The 18,536-nt window shown below is 39.9% G+C and overlaps 1 protein-coding gene across 5 annotated transcripts in view; it reads left to right on the plus strand.

Moving 5' to 3' along the window:
- ARL15 (ARF like GTPase 15) overlaps positions 1–18,536 on the plus strand; it is a 381,079-nt gene that overhangs the window by 18,840 nt on the left and 343,703 nt on the right. For 3 of the 5 annotated variants that reach the window (XM_074328945.1, XM_074328946.1, XM_019756149.2), the window contains exon 2: positions 10,296–10,352. The exons of 1 other annotated variant lie outside the window; for it this stretch is intronic. In XM_074328945.1, the coding sequence (XP_074185046.1) occupies positions 10,296–10,352 (57 nt within the window). Of the gene's footprint in view, positions 1–7,548; positions 7,567–10,295; positions 10,353–18,536 lie in introns of all 5 variants that reach the window. One more of the 5 variants, XM_019756150.2, reaches the window with a different exon arrangement.

The raw sequence follows: 18,536 nt of genomic DNA on the forward strand, positions 1-18,536 counted from the left end.
CCTGTGAATCTCCAGAACGCTGACTGCAATGAGAGGGTCAAAATTATAGCAAGGCAGATACTGGTTCAAGGTGAGGAAGAACTTTCTTTCATATGCTTTGAATAGGAAATGACAAAGCAGAAGCTGCTCCCCGTCTGTTAGGGACATTATAGAAGAGGTTCATGAATTGAGTGAGACAGTGAAGTAGATACAAGGTTCCTTTCAACTTTTCCCTTATTAGTTGTAACATATGTAGGTCCTAACATATGTGGCAATCTTCAATTTACTATGAGTTACTTAAAAATCATCCTGGTGTAGGGGAGAATTTCAGATGTTTTTCTTTTCTTTTCATTTAAGGAATGCAATTTTTTTCTAACCAATTTTACGCAGATTTATACTTACGATATTTACTTATATTAGTGTGTTATCTGTTATTATTATATATTATTACCAGTGAGGACAATGAAACTGTTTTGATAAGCACAAAACTGAATTTAGATTTAGATGCATTTAATTTAGATCTATTCAGATGGATGAGAACTGAAGGATCATCACCTACGTTTCATTGGTTGTACATTTTGTTCTTTTTTTGTGTGACACTAAGAAAAAATAGGATTTCAATGGAATCGTAGTTGCAGATATTATAGATTCTCAAATAGCTTAATCTTAAATTCATCTTCAGTCAGAAGTCAGGATACAGGTTTTATTCTGAGGCTTGTACTTCCCATCATGCTTCCCCCTCGGAGTTACTCTGACAGCACAAGGGGGTGTGTGCATTGTCTCCCGTGTGCTAACATTTCATGTACACTCACCACCTTTGAATATATGCTTTTCATTTGAATCTCTAAAGGAATAAAATTTAATTTCTTTTAAAGAACATTTCTGAAATATCCAACTGCCTCTTTGGAACCCTATCTGGGGTCTAACGTTTGAAAACCCTAGGTTTAGAATCAGACCTAGGTGGAAATCTTAAGTTCTGTCACTTTCCGGCCACGTGCTAGTAACCCTCAGTTTTTCATCTGACAGGCCTAGAAATATCCCTATTGCTCTGTGAGGACTGAGTGAGATAAGAGTGCAAAACACTCAGTCCGTAGTAGTCTCTTAATAAGTGTCATTTTAAGATAACCACAACCATCATTTTAGATTGTGTCATGTATGGCTCTCTGTGATTTCAATAGGTATAGTTTCATTTGCCTCACTGGAAACTACTCAACATCTTAAAGGAACGCTTGGCTAGGAACTCTGCCCTGAGAAATGCCAATTACTGCCCTGAAAGGAGTGGGCTTGTGTGGGGCCATAGCCCACTCTATTTGTGGGTTGTGATTCCCTCTTCTGGCCTGAGAGTGACGAGAGGAGTTTGGAGAGAGTGAGCATTTAAGAGGCTTGCTTATCCAGTCAGAAACAAGGGCACGCAGACTTTCCTTATTAGACTTTTACATCAACTGTCCCATCTCTGTCATTTCCCTTTCGTAATTGGCAGTAAAAGCCATGCAGTAAGAAGGGCCAGTGTGCACATGTTTGCAGAAGGTGACCAGCAAGGAAAGGAGGGGGCTTGTGCCACTTGGCAGCCAGACTTCAGCGACAGGGATAAATAGAAAATCTATAAGGCCTATGAGAAGTAGTGTCCCTTGAAAAAGAAAAGGGAAGTAGACAGAATCCCTGGGGAACAAAAGTAGACCCCAGCAGTCTGAATTGAGCACAAGTAGTCCTGGGACTTCACAGAAAACCACAAGTAAAGTCCCTTGATTGGGGTCCTTTGTCTTAAACAAGTGTAAGAAAATGGTATGGCTGTTCATATGAGTCTTGAGTTTGAGGGTATTAGATGCTGAAGAATGGTCCAAAAAAAATTGGTCCTGACACCAGGTCCCAGAGAGGTGCCAGACAAAACTCTGGGGAGCCGGGAGGTTGTGGTAGAGAGTTGTGTTTCATTCAAGATTACTCTCAAATAGTTTTAAGCAGGAGGCAATAGGACCTGACTTGTACATTGAGAACTTGCTCTGGCTGCTGAATGAAGACTGGATGATACAGGGACAAAAGAAGAACCAGGGGACCTATGGGGGAGAATAGTCACATCCCAGCAGTATGTTTGGGCAGCTTGGCCAAGGCTCCAGTGAATTTGGGAGAATGTCTTCTCTTTGCTGAGCAGCTGATGCTTGATTAATTTGATCCAATAAGTTTAGTTATTAATATTATTTCTCTTTTCTTATGTCTGAGGACTGGTTATTAAAGTTCAGGGTGGCCGAGTATGTTTTTCAAGGTCACACCCTGAATGATATGAACTCGGGTCTGTTTAAACTCAAAGCTCACACTTACCTTTCTTCCCGTTCCACAGTCAGAAAAACAAGTGGGAAAGTGGAGGTTGTCTAATTCATAAACCAACGGGAAGTTTTTGAGCCTTGAAATGGTTGGATCACATTCTCCTGTAGCCCTGTAGCCAGTGTTTTTTTCTGGGCCGTACAGTAATTTTTATAAGTTAATATGGAGGTATTGATTTAGTAAAAGGCTTGACAATTTGCAAATTTTGAGGACTTCCAATATAGATTTGACAATATTAACATGCTCAAGGTAGAGGCTTAAATGCTAAGTTCACAGACAGAATCCTTAAATGACAGTTTATAAGGTTTTAGCAGAGAGCCAGTGCTGAAAAGTTGGCTTCATTTAGTTTTATCCAAAAGGTAATAGGAAAGAGGGAGTGGAGGATAAGTCTATATTTTGGATGATTAAAAAATATAATTTTCCTTATGATTCCGAATAATGATGCTCCTACGTGTCTTGTGGGTAATGCATTACCAACTGGATGCTTATATAAAATAATATAAAATATTAATCATATTGAATACTTAGATGTGATAATTGAATAATAAAATTTTGCATAATATAGACTAAATCTTCTTCAGTGAAAACATAAATTGCCTGGCTGGACAATGAATGAGGTTTGGCTAAGATGAATGGGGTTTTTTTTTGCCTCTGGTGCCTAGTCTGTGGGGACAGAGTACTGGAAGCTAAGTCCTCTGGCTTTGGTATGTTTCTCCCTTTGGGGAATCTCAGAGTGAGCACCCTAGTTTTCAGTGTTTGCAATGAGAAGGTACCGTCCCGGAACCTGGAGACAGAAGGGAGAGACACCAGGAGTATGAAACAAGGCCTGAATCCAGGGGTCCGTGGAAGCTGATGGCAGAGAGCTTCTCCTGTGGCTTCCCGGTGTCTGGGGCCCCTTTAGTGCAGCTGCTTAGATGAGTTTATGTGCCTGGGACATATTAGATACTCAGTTAAATAATAAGCCAACACAAATTTGGAGCTTACTGTTGTTTTTCCTTTTATACCTCATAATCCTCCTAGTACCTTCTGAAATAGGCACTACTGGTGTCCTCATTTTATAAATGACAAATTACTAAGATGTAGTGAGATTAAGTAAATTACTAAGATGTAGTGAGGTCCCACACATAATAAGTTGTATGGCTGGGGTTTGATTTTAGGAAGTGTGACCCCCAGATATGTGCTCTTGATGGCTCCCTGAACTGCTTCTTAATAGATGTCTGTAGACTATTGAATGGAGTGTCCGATGCTGTGACTTTTCGTGGTAGAATACTGTTTGCCTATGCCAGGGGTTTTCGAAGCAAAATTGTTGAAAACTTTTCTGGCATTCTTACTGTCCATAATATTGTTAGAAGTATCACATCTGCTCTCAAAAGTAGTAATACCCCAAGTTCACTCTCCCCTGCATATTTGCCTCCTTTATTCTATTATTCTTCATAGCACTGATCATCGTCTAACTTGATTTATTTGTTGCTTTTGCCTGCCCTCCCCCCTTCCACTAGAGTATACGGGCTTTGTGTACTGCTTGGTCTCCAGCACGGAGGACACTGCCTGGCACAGAGTAGGTGCTCAGTACAAATACATATCTGTTTATTTAATGAAGAGGATTAATGCCAGTTACAATGGTGCCTTCAATTTGGCCCTCTAAAACCCTTCAGCCTTTCAGAAAGATCACCACTCCATCCCACCCTTATCAAACTGGGACGGTGAAACATCCCGGACCATCAGTAGCTTGGGGAGTTGCAAAGCTAAGGACGGGACTTCCAATCATCATGGTGTGTGGAACATTCTTTCACTTAAAGTTAACGAGAAAGACCTCTTACCACCTTAAAACATATACTGCAGGCCTCCCAGAATCCTCTGTGTTCTTAAAAATCTGTTGCACTCCTTACAAATCAGAATTTGGCAAGCTTCTGCCACACATGCGGGGCTGGTGCCTGTATTCAGTTTCCAGTGCCCATGTACCCTTTCCCAGCTTTTTAGAGTAGAATACTTGTGCTGGGAAAGAGTCTTTCCTGCCTAGATAGGCTGGAGGATCTCAGGGTCCTGTCAAAGTGTCATTTGTGGTAGGTAAGTGATATTGCATTCAGTATGGGTGTTTTTATTGGCTTTTGTTGTTCAGAATATTTGTTGAACCATAAACTACTTTAAAAAAAAAAAAACTGCTCTACTCAGTTTGTTTGACTTCATTCGCATTCATTTGTTCTTAATGATTAAGAGTGTGGGCTGTGACGTTCAATGATTTGGGTTCAAATCCTGGTTCTGTCCCATACTAGCTGCTGTTTCCCCATCTCTAAATTAGGGATAATAATATTACAGTCAAGTAGAATACATCACACTTCCAATTACCTGTCGTAAGGGACTATCCCTTTAGTTCAGATGACATCCTCAACCACTGCATTAATTAGGATTATTTGGAAAATAGTGTTTTTGACAAATAGATGTTTATTTTTTTCTCAGGCAGGGAAATCCAGAAGTAATTAGGACCCCAAGAAACTTCTGCCTACTGTGTTGTGGACTTTAAACTCATGGTTTAAAATTGCTGCCAGAGTGCCTGGCGGCACTTCTGCGCTGCAGGCAGCAGGATGGAGAAAGGGCAGAAGAGTGTATGTCCCTCCTGGAGACTGTTACGGCTTCTGAGTATATCCCATTTACCAGCACTTGGTCTCATTGCCATGCCCACCTGCAAAGGAAGCTGCAGAATATAATTTTTTCACTGAGAAACAGAATTCTCTGCAACTACGTTCAGCCATTCTTTACATGCCTGTATCTCTCTGGGTCTATTTCTATTGAGATTACTAGCAGGATTATTCTTTTCCTCTGCTTTGTATATATCTTTTCTTTTTCACATAGTTTCTTTTTTTCATATTTTTGACTTCCTCATAAATTTTGGTAGCTGCAATTCTTCGTGGTTGTGAGGTTACTTAATAGCTTTACTTTTTGTATTGTTTCACTTCACTACCCACTGCTAACTGCTTCATCGTCTCCGTATTTTTCCACTCAAATTTTGGAGAACAAGAATATGGTTGGTGTAGCTAACTCTTCCTGCTGGGCCACACTGTGGTTGTTGGGCAGCTTAAGGATGGAGGGCCTGCAAGTTTAATTAGCTGAGGCCATCTTGCTTGTGGGCCTTTTCATCTGCAAGGGTATCCAGCGAGAACAGGCTTTTGTGATGTGACCGACATGCTTCGTCCCTGAAAAATAGAACTTCCTTTGCAAGGAGTCAGGGATAAATCTTAAAATGAAAATGTTTTGTATATTGATAGGAATGAATTTTAGGTAGTGTATAGACAGTCAACAAGCGCGAGTCACTGATATGAGATTGAGAAGTGATTTGAAAAGAGGAGGGTGATTAAGGCATACAGCAGTCACCCTCAAATGCTTGCATATTCTGTGATGTTTCTTGCAGATTTCATTCCTGTTGTCACTTTCATCAGGAATCACCTTTTCTTCTGTGCTCCGGTTTACCCAGCTAACTCCTAATCTTATATGACTCTATTCAGGAGATTTTTTTCTCTAGAAAATCTTTCCTGGGTTCAGTGCTCCTACTGTCTCCCTAAAACCCTCTCTGCATGCCTCTTACTATGCTGAACACATTTATATTGCTATTGTCTGTCCCAGGTCTGTTAAGTGACTGCCCTCTCCTGAGCTAGAAGACTGTTGATGCCAGGGTTTGATCTTCTTTATCTTTGTATACTTAGTATTTGCCTAGCAATGCCTGTCACATTTGGTGATGCTCAGCATGTTGTTGTTTTTTTCTTTTCTTGGGTTGTATTTTATCTGCAGTGCCTGATAAAAAGTTGAAGGAATACAAACTTCACGGGAAGTGGCACTACTTATTTAATCTGGTAAACTGGAAAGGGATTTCTTCTCCTCTCCCCATACTCTTTAATCAGAATTTTCAGAAAGAAAACTGTCCTGACCTGCAGCCTAAGCCAAAATCTCCTTTTGTTTGTATATTACATGTGACTTTTAGTGCCATTTTGCAGAGGATTGGCTAAAATTTTGCTACGGTGAAATCTATAAATTCCAATATGATGATTTATGCTTGTTTGGTTATTTTTGCTAGATGACTTTTTAAATCTCTGAGGTTATTTCTGCTAGATGGCTTTTTCAAATCTTTGTGAATAAATTTCACAAAGAGATCATGTGCTGAAGATTATTATTTTTGTAACAGGTGAGGGCAGTGATTCCTTTTTTAATTACTGGTTGAACTCTTACATATTTCATCTATGGACAGTTGTAAATTGCTTGGGAAATATAAATGCTCTTGGGATGATGGCAGCACTGTGACAATTGAAAATGTTAAGAGACCAATTTTGTTTGCTTTAGATGCAAATGTTTCTTTCCAATTTGATCATCACCATCCTTTTTCCTAGTCTGAAGAAGCTGTACAATAGATGTGGAGCAAAATCCTCTACATTTGTGAACAAAACTTCATTTTATTTTTAGTTATAAGTTTATGAGTTAAAAACAAAAAAAACTTTCCCCTTTTGGGGAAAGTAACCTTTTGAGGTGCTCAGGGAATTGTCAAGTAATTCTCCGTTAATGTTTTCAGTTACAACACTAACAGGCGATGCTGGTTCTGAAGTAGGTGGCTTCCCAGGGCTTCGTTTGTGTTGGTCTGGAGGAGTGACTAAAGCATAATAACACGCATGACCTTATCAGAGAGGATTCCACTCACTCACTTAGCACTTTGGAGCGGCGATGCACTTTGCAATACACTAGAACAAGTCTTCTCGCTCCACAATTCCCCAAATCCTGCATCTTTGTCTCCAGCCCGTTTGTTTTGGGATGCGGTCAAGAGAAAATACTAAATCTTAGCTGTATTTGGAGACAGCTAATCCACGCATGGGCCTCAAGCGACATTTCACTGCTCTTCCTCCCCCTTTGTTGTTGTCCTGGTCCTAACACATTGGTCTTGGTGCTCTGAAGAGTTGACTTGTTGGCTTGGCTATATTAACCGTTTACTTTCATTACACACAAAATTAGAGGAGAAAATAAACACAACCACCATCTTGCTTTATATCAGGATGAGGGATTGTATAGCATATCCTAATATTTAAAATATTTTAAAAATAGCTCTTTTAGAAAAAAGTTAGTGTGTGTTTTCACCCTCTGATGGAACTGAAATTTGTTATGCCTTGAAATCAGTTTTTTTTAGATTGTATAGTAAATAACATTTACATGCTGCCATCTTGTTGAAGATTTTTTCTTTTCTCCTTTATTTTCATGCTTACCTTTGAAATTTCTTAGGGAAAACAACAATAAACTGTAAGTAATCACATCAATTTCCAATTGAGTGTTCTTTTCCTTTTTTTCTGGATTACATTTTCTATAGACCTATCTTAACAGATTTTAACCAATCTGTGACTTGCTTTTGACAGCATCTCTTTTTTTCACTTTCATCAGATGAAGCCGCAAAGGAGATTGTTCTGTAGGTTATTATTTTTGAAATAATATTCTTTAGTTCTTAGGCAAGACTACATGTAGATCTGTGAATGCTGGGTCAGAGTTTGTCTTGAACAGAGATTCATTCTTTAATTGGGAAGAATCAACTATTCATCTTTCATTTCAAGTTATTCATTATGTTCCATGCATGATGGGTTTACAATTAGAATAAAATGGGAAATGAGTTCTTGCAACTCTAGAATCTATATAGGGAAAGAATATGAACTAATTTTAAATTTATTACCAGTTTCTATACCATGACCAAAGGAAATTTGGTTATGCTTTTAAATACCTCTTTATATCTGACACCCTCTAATTATAGTGAAGGGGCAACTCACTAGAACATTATTGTTAGAATGAATTTGGAGTTTGGAAGATAGATGTGCTACTTGCTCTGAGGTAGGATGTTTAGGGATAAGGCAGTATTTGTAAGGATTAGAGGTTAGAGAGAGAATGAGGTAATAAGGCTAGTCAGAAAAAAAAATTACACAAAATAAGTTGAAGGTTTTCAGGGTAATAATTTTGGCAATCCCGATAACAGTACTTGTATATTTTGGGAATGTGAAAAAGGAGGAGTAGAAAGTTTTTTAGTAACTATAGAGTAAATACTGTCTCCACCTTTAAAAGATAAAACTCTTTAAAAGAGTTACTCTAATGACAAATGGTAGGTCTCTTTCTTTTGTGGCTTTGGAATACCTACTTTTAAAAAAATGAATCTGCTCTGTAACAGTTAACATTGGTAGGCTGAGAGAGACACACAATAGTCTTTAAACAAGTTAGAGCTTTATTTTTACTTCATATTCAAAGTCTGGGGGAGGGTGTTATGGCAGCTCCGCTGTCATTCGTGTCTCCAGGCTCCCTCATCCTTGGGCTCCACCTCACTTGCCCGTCATTCTCAGGGTGAACTTAATCCAAGTTGCTGGAGCTACCTTAAGTCTCAGGTATAGGCTGGAAAAAGAAGTAGGTAAGGCAGAAGAGCACAGTGGCTCCTTACTGAGTCAGTTCCTATCATGCATCCTTCACTATGTCTCATTATGGAGAATTTAGTCACCTGACAGTTCCTAGCCTTAAGGAAGGCTGGGAAATAGACTCTTTTATCTATTCCAGGTGACATAAAATAAGATAGCTATTTTTCACGTAGGGAAAATGACCTTGCCAGCTTACTGAGAGACTTATTAAATAATTCAATTTGTGCAAAAGTGCAAATTGAGGTCATTTCCACAGATGGGAGGGAGGAATGGCTATCGGACAAGGTGATGAGCATGCCGTCTTTCAGCTCGGAGGAGGCCAGTGGCATTGCCCTGGGAGGTTTTTAATAGTGTATTTCATGGAAAATGAAGAAACCCAATAGTGTTATGATAATAGTGGTACCTTAATAATAGAAATGATATTCCAATATTATATCATCAGCTATTCATTTGAATGGCACCAGTGAATGTTTGGAATATTTGAAAGTTTACATTGAGTTTAAGAACTTCACTCAACAAATTTCAGCTTGATTTTTTTTTTTTTTTAAATTGCTGTTATTTTTATTTTGAATGTCCATGCAAATAGCCTTTGGCTTTCAATATTTTCCGGACCATTTTTTTAATCATACAGAACTCAGTTTCTTATGGATATCTAAAGAGGCAGAACCTCTTGCAGAATCAGTCTGATATAACTTCTTGGCCTTCAGAAGGAATGCATCTTTGGAAGCCTTTTGGCTACCACGGGAACTGAGGATCCCAGGTCTCTTCTCCCTTGGCACAATGGATACAGCCACGATTGCTGAGATTTGTGTCATTATAAACTTTATGGAGAAGCTTTTACTTGACAGCAATAAACCATAATAGCAATGTTGGACTGTATAAAATTAGGGTTATTTTGATTACATGCCAATTTAATGTGCTAAAAATAGTCCTCCAATTAAAAGAAAATAAATTAATATTCATGTTTGGTATGCATAGTTTTGTGAGTGGGCATGAGTTTTAGAAATCTGAACTTGATTTGGGAGTGAGAAGTTCTGAATTTGCAACTGAGTCTTGTTATTGATATTCTGAGACCAAGTCTTCTATCTAAATTCAGCCCATTCAAAACTTTTAGTATATAACTTTTTACAAAGGTTGCTTTTCTGTGAGGATAGTAGACATTTATGATCTGGTAAGATCATAATGAAATAAAAAAAATGAACAAAAAATGCGTATAATACTATTGCTAGCAACCAAAGAATTTATTATTAAAAATGGATATTAGAACAGGATTTAAAAGAAGCAAAATAAAAACATTACAGTAAATAACATTCTTTCAATGATGCTATTGAATTGGAGGATGACGTATCTGCTTTATAGTCCCATGATGAAGCACTATGTCATGTACTTTATTGTCCCTGTTTTATTTGAGCTGGCCTAAAAAAAGCTGAGAGAAGGAAAAAAATCAGCCACTTGCTCATAAAGCAGATGTCAGAATACAGCAGATTTTCTTTACAGAGAGAAGCAAGACAAAGAGGGGTGGGTAGTCAGTTCCATGGGACAAACATTTAGTTGTAATCTCTTATTCTTATTTTAATCTTGTAGAGAATGTCTGAATGTATCCAGATCTCATTTGCTGTTTGTAGAATTGGCATTTACACGGTAAGCAATGTATATTCTTGCAGTACCAAATGTCATGAAAATATAAATGAAGAAGCAATCACTGGAGAGCATATGGAGCTATAAGTATTGCCCTCTACTGCCAGTGGGAGTGTAGATGTATCCAACCACTTTGGAAAATGATAACATTGAATACCAGCATATTCTATGAACTGAGCAAATCCACTCCTGCATGTATACCTCAGAGACATTGTAAGAAGACCTATGCAGGGACTGTTCCTAGCAGAAGTAGTTATAAAAGCAAAATATTAGAAATAATGTAGGGCTGGCCCGGTGGCTCAGGTGGCTCAGGTGGTTGGAGCGCAGTGTTCCTAGTTTGATTCCCATATGGGCCAGTGAGCTGCGCCCTCTACAGCTATGATTGTGAACAACAGCTCTCCCTGGAGCTGGGCTGCTGTGAGCAGCCAGAGGTCGGTGTGGGCTGCTGTGTGCTGCTGTGGGCTACCGTGTGCTGCCATTAGTGGCCAGCAGCCATCGTGAGCGGTAGGCAGCTGGCGAGAACTGCTGTGAACCGCTGACTGACAACCAACGGCCTCAGCTGGGGGGAGCGCAAGCCTCATAATACCAGCATGGGCCAGGGAGCTGTGTCCTACACAACTAGACTGAGGAACAATGGCTTGCATCGGAGTGGGAGGGAGACAGAAGAAGAGGAAAAAAATAATGTAAATGTCCATCAGTAATAGATTGGATTAGTAAATAGTGGAACTTTAATTTCATACCATACAGCAGCTACGTTATATGAGCTAAAAATATATATGACTTACAGCTATATAATACACAATGGGTACATTTTTACAAACATAATGTTAAATGGGGAAAAAAACAAGTCACAGGAAAATATATGCAATATGATTTCATTTCTACAAGTTCAAAAACAGTAAAACTAAGTGATACATTGTTTTAGAGTTACAAATATTGGTAGATAAACTCTAAAGGAACACAAAAATTCATATGTGGTTACCTCTAAGGCAGCAGTTCTCCACAGAATGATTTTTCCCTCTAGAGGATGTGTGGCAATGTCTGGAGACATTTTTGGTTGCCACACCTGAGGGTGGTGTTGGTATGCTACTGGTGTGAGTAGGTGGAGGCCAGGAGTATTGCTAAACATGCAACAATACACTGGTTAAGCACTTAAAAATTATCGGGCCAAAATGTCCATAGTGCTGAGGTTGAGAAACTCTGCTCTGGGAGAGTGGAGGGAAGGAAAAGGCTTTAAAAATTTAAAGAATATTCTACTTCTTAATTTGAATGGTGGGCACGTGTTTGCTTTATAGTTATTCGTTAAACTACATATTTGCTTGATACATTTTTTTGTACGTATGATATATTATGCTGCACAACACAAAAGAAAATATGTTAAAGTGTTTTGGGATTTTTTTCTTTTTTTCCACGAGTGTATGTCAGTTGACTGAAATGCCCTGAGTCCATTTCTTAATTCTGGAATATGGGGTTGTCTATGTAGGTGACCATTAAAGGACTTTTCTAATCTTCAAATTCAGTGACAAAGTGCCTTGACTTTTTCCCTACGAAGGCCTGAGGAGGGGATTCCGAGATTATGGCAGGAAACATAGTGATGTTTACTTTTGAAGACCAAATTATTTACTAAGAAAGGATTTTAAAAGACTTAAAGTGATTTTTGTTTCTCATTCACTTTGCTCAGAAGACTATGAATATATGTACACAAAAAGTTTAAGGAAATTGCTTAGAATGAATGATGCAAGAATTCTGAATAAATGATATGACCACAAGTTATAAATGCCTTGAGGGCAGGGACCCCCATCCATGTTTTTGTGTCTTTCACAGTACCTTGCACAACATTTGGCACGTAGCTCAACAGGTATGTTTGGTGACATTAATGTGAATACAGTTTTCAGTTTTGCCTTAGTTTTAATTTAAGAAGTAACAGGTTTTCTTCATTCCTTCTATCATTTTTTGTTTTAACTGCGTGACTCAGCTGAGTACATTTTTATGTATTTTACATATTCATTCAAGTTGCTGGATTTTGTGTGTATCATTTGCAATCTTAAAACTAAATTGGGTGATACCTGTTTCCAGTTAGAGTAATAGGTTACTTGGGAGCTAGACATGTAGACATGTGTTTCGTTATTTTATGTGAAGTTACACTTTGAGTATGGTTTTTTCCTTTTTTTTTTGGAGGAGGGGGTCCTCTGGGAAGTAGAGGCCAAATTGGGATTAGGCATGCAAGAGATAAATTAGAGAAATGTCAGTGAAGGATGAAGGGAGAGGGAACAGGAGAAGGTAGAGAGAGCCATCAGACCATGTCTAACTCCTGTGAAAGGAGAGCTGGAAGGAGGCTTGGGGCAAGAGCTTTCAGAGCATTCATCTGCGGCCAGGTTCTCGCCTGGGCTGATGGGGCCTCCCTGAGCAAAGCTGCCTGTTTGAGGAGTCCAACATTGGGCCGGAAAGGCCTGACTCCAGGACCTCTGCGTGCCCAGGCGCTGACTGGCAACAGCCCAGTAGAAGCACAGACACAGCATGAGCACCAAAGTGGACCTGAAGCTGTGTCAGCTGGAGGCTGTCAGTCACCTGTGCTTCTCCAAACTGGAGATCTGAGTGTGGGGGCCTCAGGGCGTCAACACCATTAGGGGATTTACAACTAGAATCCGAGACTCCTGGAGTGTGGATGTCAGGAATTGTGTTTAGTCATCCTTGAATACTTAGTAGTTAGTCTGGGACCATGCAGGTATTCAGTCTTGGCTTATTTAATGAAGAAGCTCTGACCACAAACTAATTCTAAGACAGATAAAAATGGTCTCTAAAAGGGGAGTGCTATGGACTGAATTGTGTCCCGTGCCCCCACCCCATCCATATGTTGAAGCCCTAACCTCTCGTGTGATGGCATTTGGAGAGGGGGCCTTTGGGAAATAATCAGGTTTAGAGACAGTCATAAGGGTGGGGTCCTCTTGATGGGATCAGCCCTTAGAAGAGACATTGGAGTTTGCTCTCTCTATCACTTTCTCTGTGCTATGAGGACACATCAAGAAGGCGAAGCCAGGAAGAGTTCTTCTCAGAATCCAGCCAAGCGGGCACCCTGATCTTGGCCTTCCAGCATCTAGAACTGAGAGAAATAAATTTCTGTTGTTTAAGCCACCCAGTCTGTGGTACTTTGTTATGGCAGCCTGAGCAGAGAAGAAAAAATGGGGAGGGGGCCGGGGGAAGGAAATCTTACAAATTGCAAATAAAGAATATAAACCAATCTGAAAAATTTTTGTTATCACCTGTTGAAAATAAATGCCAAGTTCTAAGTAAAACTAAAAGTAGAGGAGGAACTTTGAAAATAATTTATGCGTGAACTTTGAAAATAATTTATGGGATGAGAAACAGTGTTAGATGGTTGACCTGACTTTTATTTCTGTGGGTTTCCAACATTATTGCCAAGTAGCAGCACTTAAGACATAAGAAAAGCTGTGGTTGCTACATATTAAGAATCCATAGTCTGAAATGAGCAAGACCAAAATGGAATATATAGAATAGACATGCTGAAAACATCCAAGGCATAAAATAAATGTGTTATAAGAGGTGAATGCATACTGAGCTTTAAGCATTAAAAAGTTTAATAAAAAGCATTCCTCACAAATAACAAAGGATATCATGTGCCTGCCATGCACTCTTCCCTCCAACGTTTGGAGTAGACAGAGCTTTCTCTAGACATTGAAAGGAAATGATGTTTATATTTAGAGTATCTTAACTCAGGAAGCTGGGGAAAAGAAATTGACCTCAGTTTTCTAGGCAGGAACTAAGGCACAGGTAGAGAAAGGTACACATCATCAATGATGGATTTACCAAATCCTAGGACAAGTTGAAACAGAGCAAAACAGAAAAAAAACAGTATTTAGCAAACATCTGCTCTGAGGAGATAACGCTCTCCTGTGCAGTGTAGTTAGCATAGGAAGTAGTTTGTGTTCTCTCGAATGTGATATTGTGATGTATTACAAAGAAGTAATTTAGTTTTTGAAACAAAAGGAGTCCTGTTGCGTGGATCTAGACTATTCGGGTATTAAACAACATTCATGGGGTTCTGGTCAGTAGGAAGGAGGGGAAGTAAGTTCAGGCCAAGAGTTGACATTACAATTGTGGGGCTATGATTTTATGAAATCCTGGCAATGGAAACAGGTCATACTTGAGAATGTGATCTTGAAATGAACTTTCTGTGGTCAGGTGTGGATTAACTCTGGGCTAGAGTGCACGCTAGGACAGACTTCCCTTTGGAACGTCAGGATAAGTGTCCTCAAAGGGACCTGCAGTTGCCCTCAGACTTCTCTAAGTTGGGAAGTGTGACACCCAGAGAGTCAGAAGCATGGTGGTGGACAACCAGCTGGTGGTGGCTAGAAGCACGATGAGGGTTAGGGTGGTAATTTGAGCATCTAGCCACCTTCCTGTTAAGTTGTGAACCCTGTTGATCAAAACTAGAAGCTAAGAGGTCTTACACGAATGAAGCCGGGTCAGTTCATCTTCTCTGCTCCAGGATGGCACTGTTTAAAGCCCTTGGACCCTGTGGCCTGATAGTTACCTCTCTGTACCCAACACCTGCATGAACTAGAATTCAATCTAGTGATGACTGAGATTTGAACTAAATAATACCAGTAAAATATCATGCATGGTTAGTTAGTAATACGAGTTTTAAAAACTCATTAAATTCTTCTTTCAACTTTGCAGAAAGGATCAAATATTATTTTACTGGCAGAGAAAACATTCATCCTTTAGAACACTCTCAGAGTCTGTAAAAATGGCCTCAGATTCATTCTGAGATAAAGATTTACTCTGTAGTGGGTAGTGATTATCCTTTTATCTAGCTGTTAACATGTGCTTGTACCTGCCACACTGCTCATATTCAAGTTCTGTTAATTTTTGTTTTTTTAGGAGAGGACAGTGAGAACTGCTATTACAATAGAATGGAAAAACAATTATATATTATCAGTAATGCTATTCATAATATTGTATATTAATAAAACTGCTTATTTCAGTTTACCTCTTTAGGTCTGAACAAATCCTTCCCTAAACTTGGCTTTGCATTCTTAAAATATATAGTGCTGCATATAAGGACACTGTATTTGTTTCCTACTGCTGCTTCAACGAATTAACACAGATTTAGTGGTTTAAAATAACATACATGTATTCTCCTATTAATCTGGATGGCAGACGTCTCCGGTGGGCGTCATTGGGCTAAACTTAAGATGCTGACAGGGCCGTGTTCTTTCTTTCTGGAGGCTCTTAGAGGAGAATCCCGTCCTTGCCCTTGTGGGCTTCTAGTGGCTGCCTGTATTCCTTGGCTCATGGTCCCCTTCCAGCAATGACATCACTCCAACTTCTGCTTCCATTATCATATCTATTTTTCCGTCATTAGATCTCCTTCTCTGACACATCAGACCCTCCAGTCTCCCTCTTCATAAGGACCTTTGTATTAAAACGGGCCCACCTGGTAATCCAGGCTACCCTTCCGATCACAAGATCCTTCATCTCATCTGCAAAGCCCCCGTTTGCCACGTAAGGTATTAGGTTGTTGCAAAAGTAATGGCAGTTTAAAAGGTTAAAAATAATTACAAAAACCCCAATTACTTTTGCACCAACCTAATAACATATTCACAGATTTTGGGGAATAGGACATGGGCATCGTGTGGAGGAGGGGAAGGGAAATGATCTTTTACCTACCACTGGCACCAAAGAGGAAAGTTTAGAGAACTCAGTACCTGGAGGGAAAGAACATCAAGGTAGGCATGGGTTTAGGTTGTCATCATCATGTATAACATCAAGATTAAATATTTGTCCGATAGACTGGAAGTCCTGCTTATGGGCTCTGCAAATACTGGCTCTAGCAACAAGTTAAAGAGCAGATTTAATACATGACCACGTGGAGAAGAATGGTGCTGACCCTACCTGTGTGTTATTCTGCTCCTTGAAGACTCCAGCTTAAGTATTTATTGTAAACTGTGTGGAACGCTGAGATGTCTGCAGTCATGCTAAAGAAATGAAAAGCTCCAAGGCAGAGCGAGGCACACCTTAACTGAAGAAATTCCACACGTTGCAGACTTTACCGGAGTGGAGGTTAATTATGGTAGTAGTTTGGCTGTTGTAATAAAGATCAAGATAGCAGTGGCTTCAACGGAGTAAGTTCCTATTTCATGTAAAAATGGAATCTAGCCCTTAGCTTCATGGCACTCAGGCTCCTTCTAGATTGTACTTCCATTGCCTGGGTTCTTCTGCTCATGAGCCACAGAAGGAGGGTGCTTAGCTCTCCCACATCTGTGTTAGTCTGTGGGAAAGAGGAAGTGGAGGCCAAGCAGTTTCCTTTGTGGGCGTGACCTGGAGGTTGCACACATCACTTCCCCTCCCCTCCCAGTGCCGGCACTTGAGTCACATGACTACCTCACTACGAAGGAGGCTGGAAATAGGAACTTTAGTAAGGCTCTAAGACTGGGGGTTCTATTCCTAAAGGGGAGAAGAGAATGGACATTGGGGGACAATTTGCTGTCTTTTTCACGAGGAAATGAGCTAAGGCAGATGGATCTTTGCTTCAGCTATCAGTCCTGCTCTACCCCTTGAGGAAAGTCTGTAGCACAATCAGTGTTGCTTGTCGCCTTGCCAGTGCACAGTGAATGGATATGGAGGGGGCAGCAAGGGTGATTTTTAATAAACAAAATCATGTCCTCAGGTAGAGTAAGACTATCTGGCTAAAGTGGCTAACTTTCCTGGCAGGGGAATTTAAAGTCTTAAGTTTAATGAAGACTTAAGCCACTATTTGTGGCTGTTGAGAGCCACAAATAGCCATCCTAATGTCTGTTTATACAGAAAAAGATTTACACCATGAAATGAGTGCGATTTACAGAACTGCCAATTTTTTGTTTTTAATCATCTTTTGAAATTGGAGCCCCGTTAAGAACATGATAAAATCCATTTGGTTTAGGTGTTTCACTCTGGGGAATGCAGAATGTATCCTTTTCTCTCAAGATCAAGACTCGTCTGTAGCAGACCTTTGTGAGTCCAGCACAACTCCACCAGAGTGGCCCTTGTTGACTCTGACCCGGACTGAACTCACTCTTTCTACCCCTAAACCTGCTCAAGTCCTGTGCTTCCTTTCTCAGCAACTGGCACAACGGCCCATCCACCTACCACACAGGAACTGGTGTCCATCCTCAGCTCTCCCCTGCCTCATCATCTGATCAGTCCCCAGATTTGGACCTCTCTCATTCTACTCACCTGTCCTCACTGCTGCTATTACCTGACTTCTAGCACCACCATTCCCACCTAGAAAACCCTGAAACAGCCTCCTCTTAGCTATTCTTCTCTTTCCAGTCTTGACCCCTCTCAATCCGTTCCTTCATCGTGGAACCAGCATAGTCTGTGAAATACAGATCGGCTTATGCTGAAACCCTCTCATTCGCCTCCCGTTGTTCTCAGTTAAAATTAAATCCCAGAATCCTTGACATAGTTTATAAGGCGTCCTGCATGAGCAGGCCATGCTTATCCATTTAGCCTTGTCTCCCTACTTCCTCTCTACCACCTCCAGCATTATATATTCCCGGCATACTCATCTATTTTGAGCTCCTGGCCTGTTAACATTTTTTTCCTTCCAGCGCTTTGTATGTGCTAATCTCTCATCCTGGAATAATCAGCTGTCACCTCTTCTGGGAAGTTTTCTACGACCTCCAACACTTGGGTTAAACGATCTTTCTAGGTGTTCCCTGTCTTTGCATTCTAGAGTCTTTTCTCAGTCAAAGCACTTGTATCACCCTGCCTTAGAATTGCCTGTTATTTTTCTCTAACTATACAGTGAGGGCAGTGACCATGTCATTCTGTTTCTGTAGGCTATTGTGCAGTTAAAGGCCAAGTTAAGAGTTCAGCTTTCACGTGTTTGTTCTGTTTCACGGTAGGTAGATGGCCCTTCTCGCTCTGCTAGCTGCCTTTACTTTCAAGGCTTAATGGTGAAATAGTGGCTATAACTGCAAGTGTATTATCCCTAGTGGAGAAGCAATTCTAATTATATATTCTCTATTAACTAAACTTCATATATGAAATGTAGCATTCTCATTTCCTGATTGTAAATTGTTTTATTTTTTATTTTATTAAAGGCGAAACAAAAAAGAGGCAGTAGAAAATTGGCTAGTAGTTACATGAGGATCATTCCTTACAAAAGGCCTTTGTGAAATT

Source organism: Rhinolophus sinicus, linkage group LG03 (genome assembly GCF_036562045.2).
Source record: "Rhinolophus sinicus isolate RSC01 linkage group LG03, ASM3656204v1, whole genome shotgun sequence".
Taxonomy (NCBI): domain Eukaryota; kingdom Metazoa; phylum Chordata; class Mammalia; order Chiroptera; family Rhinolophidae; genus Rhinolophus; species Rhinolophus sinicus.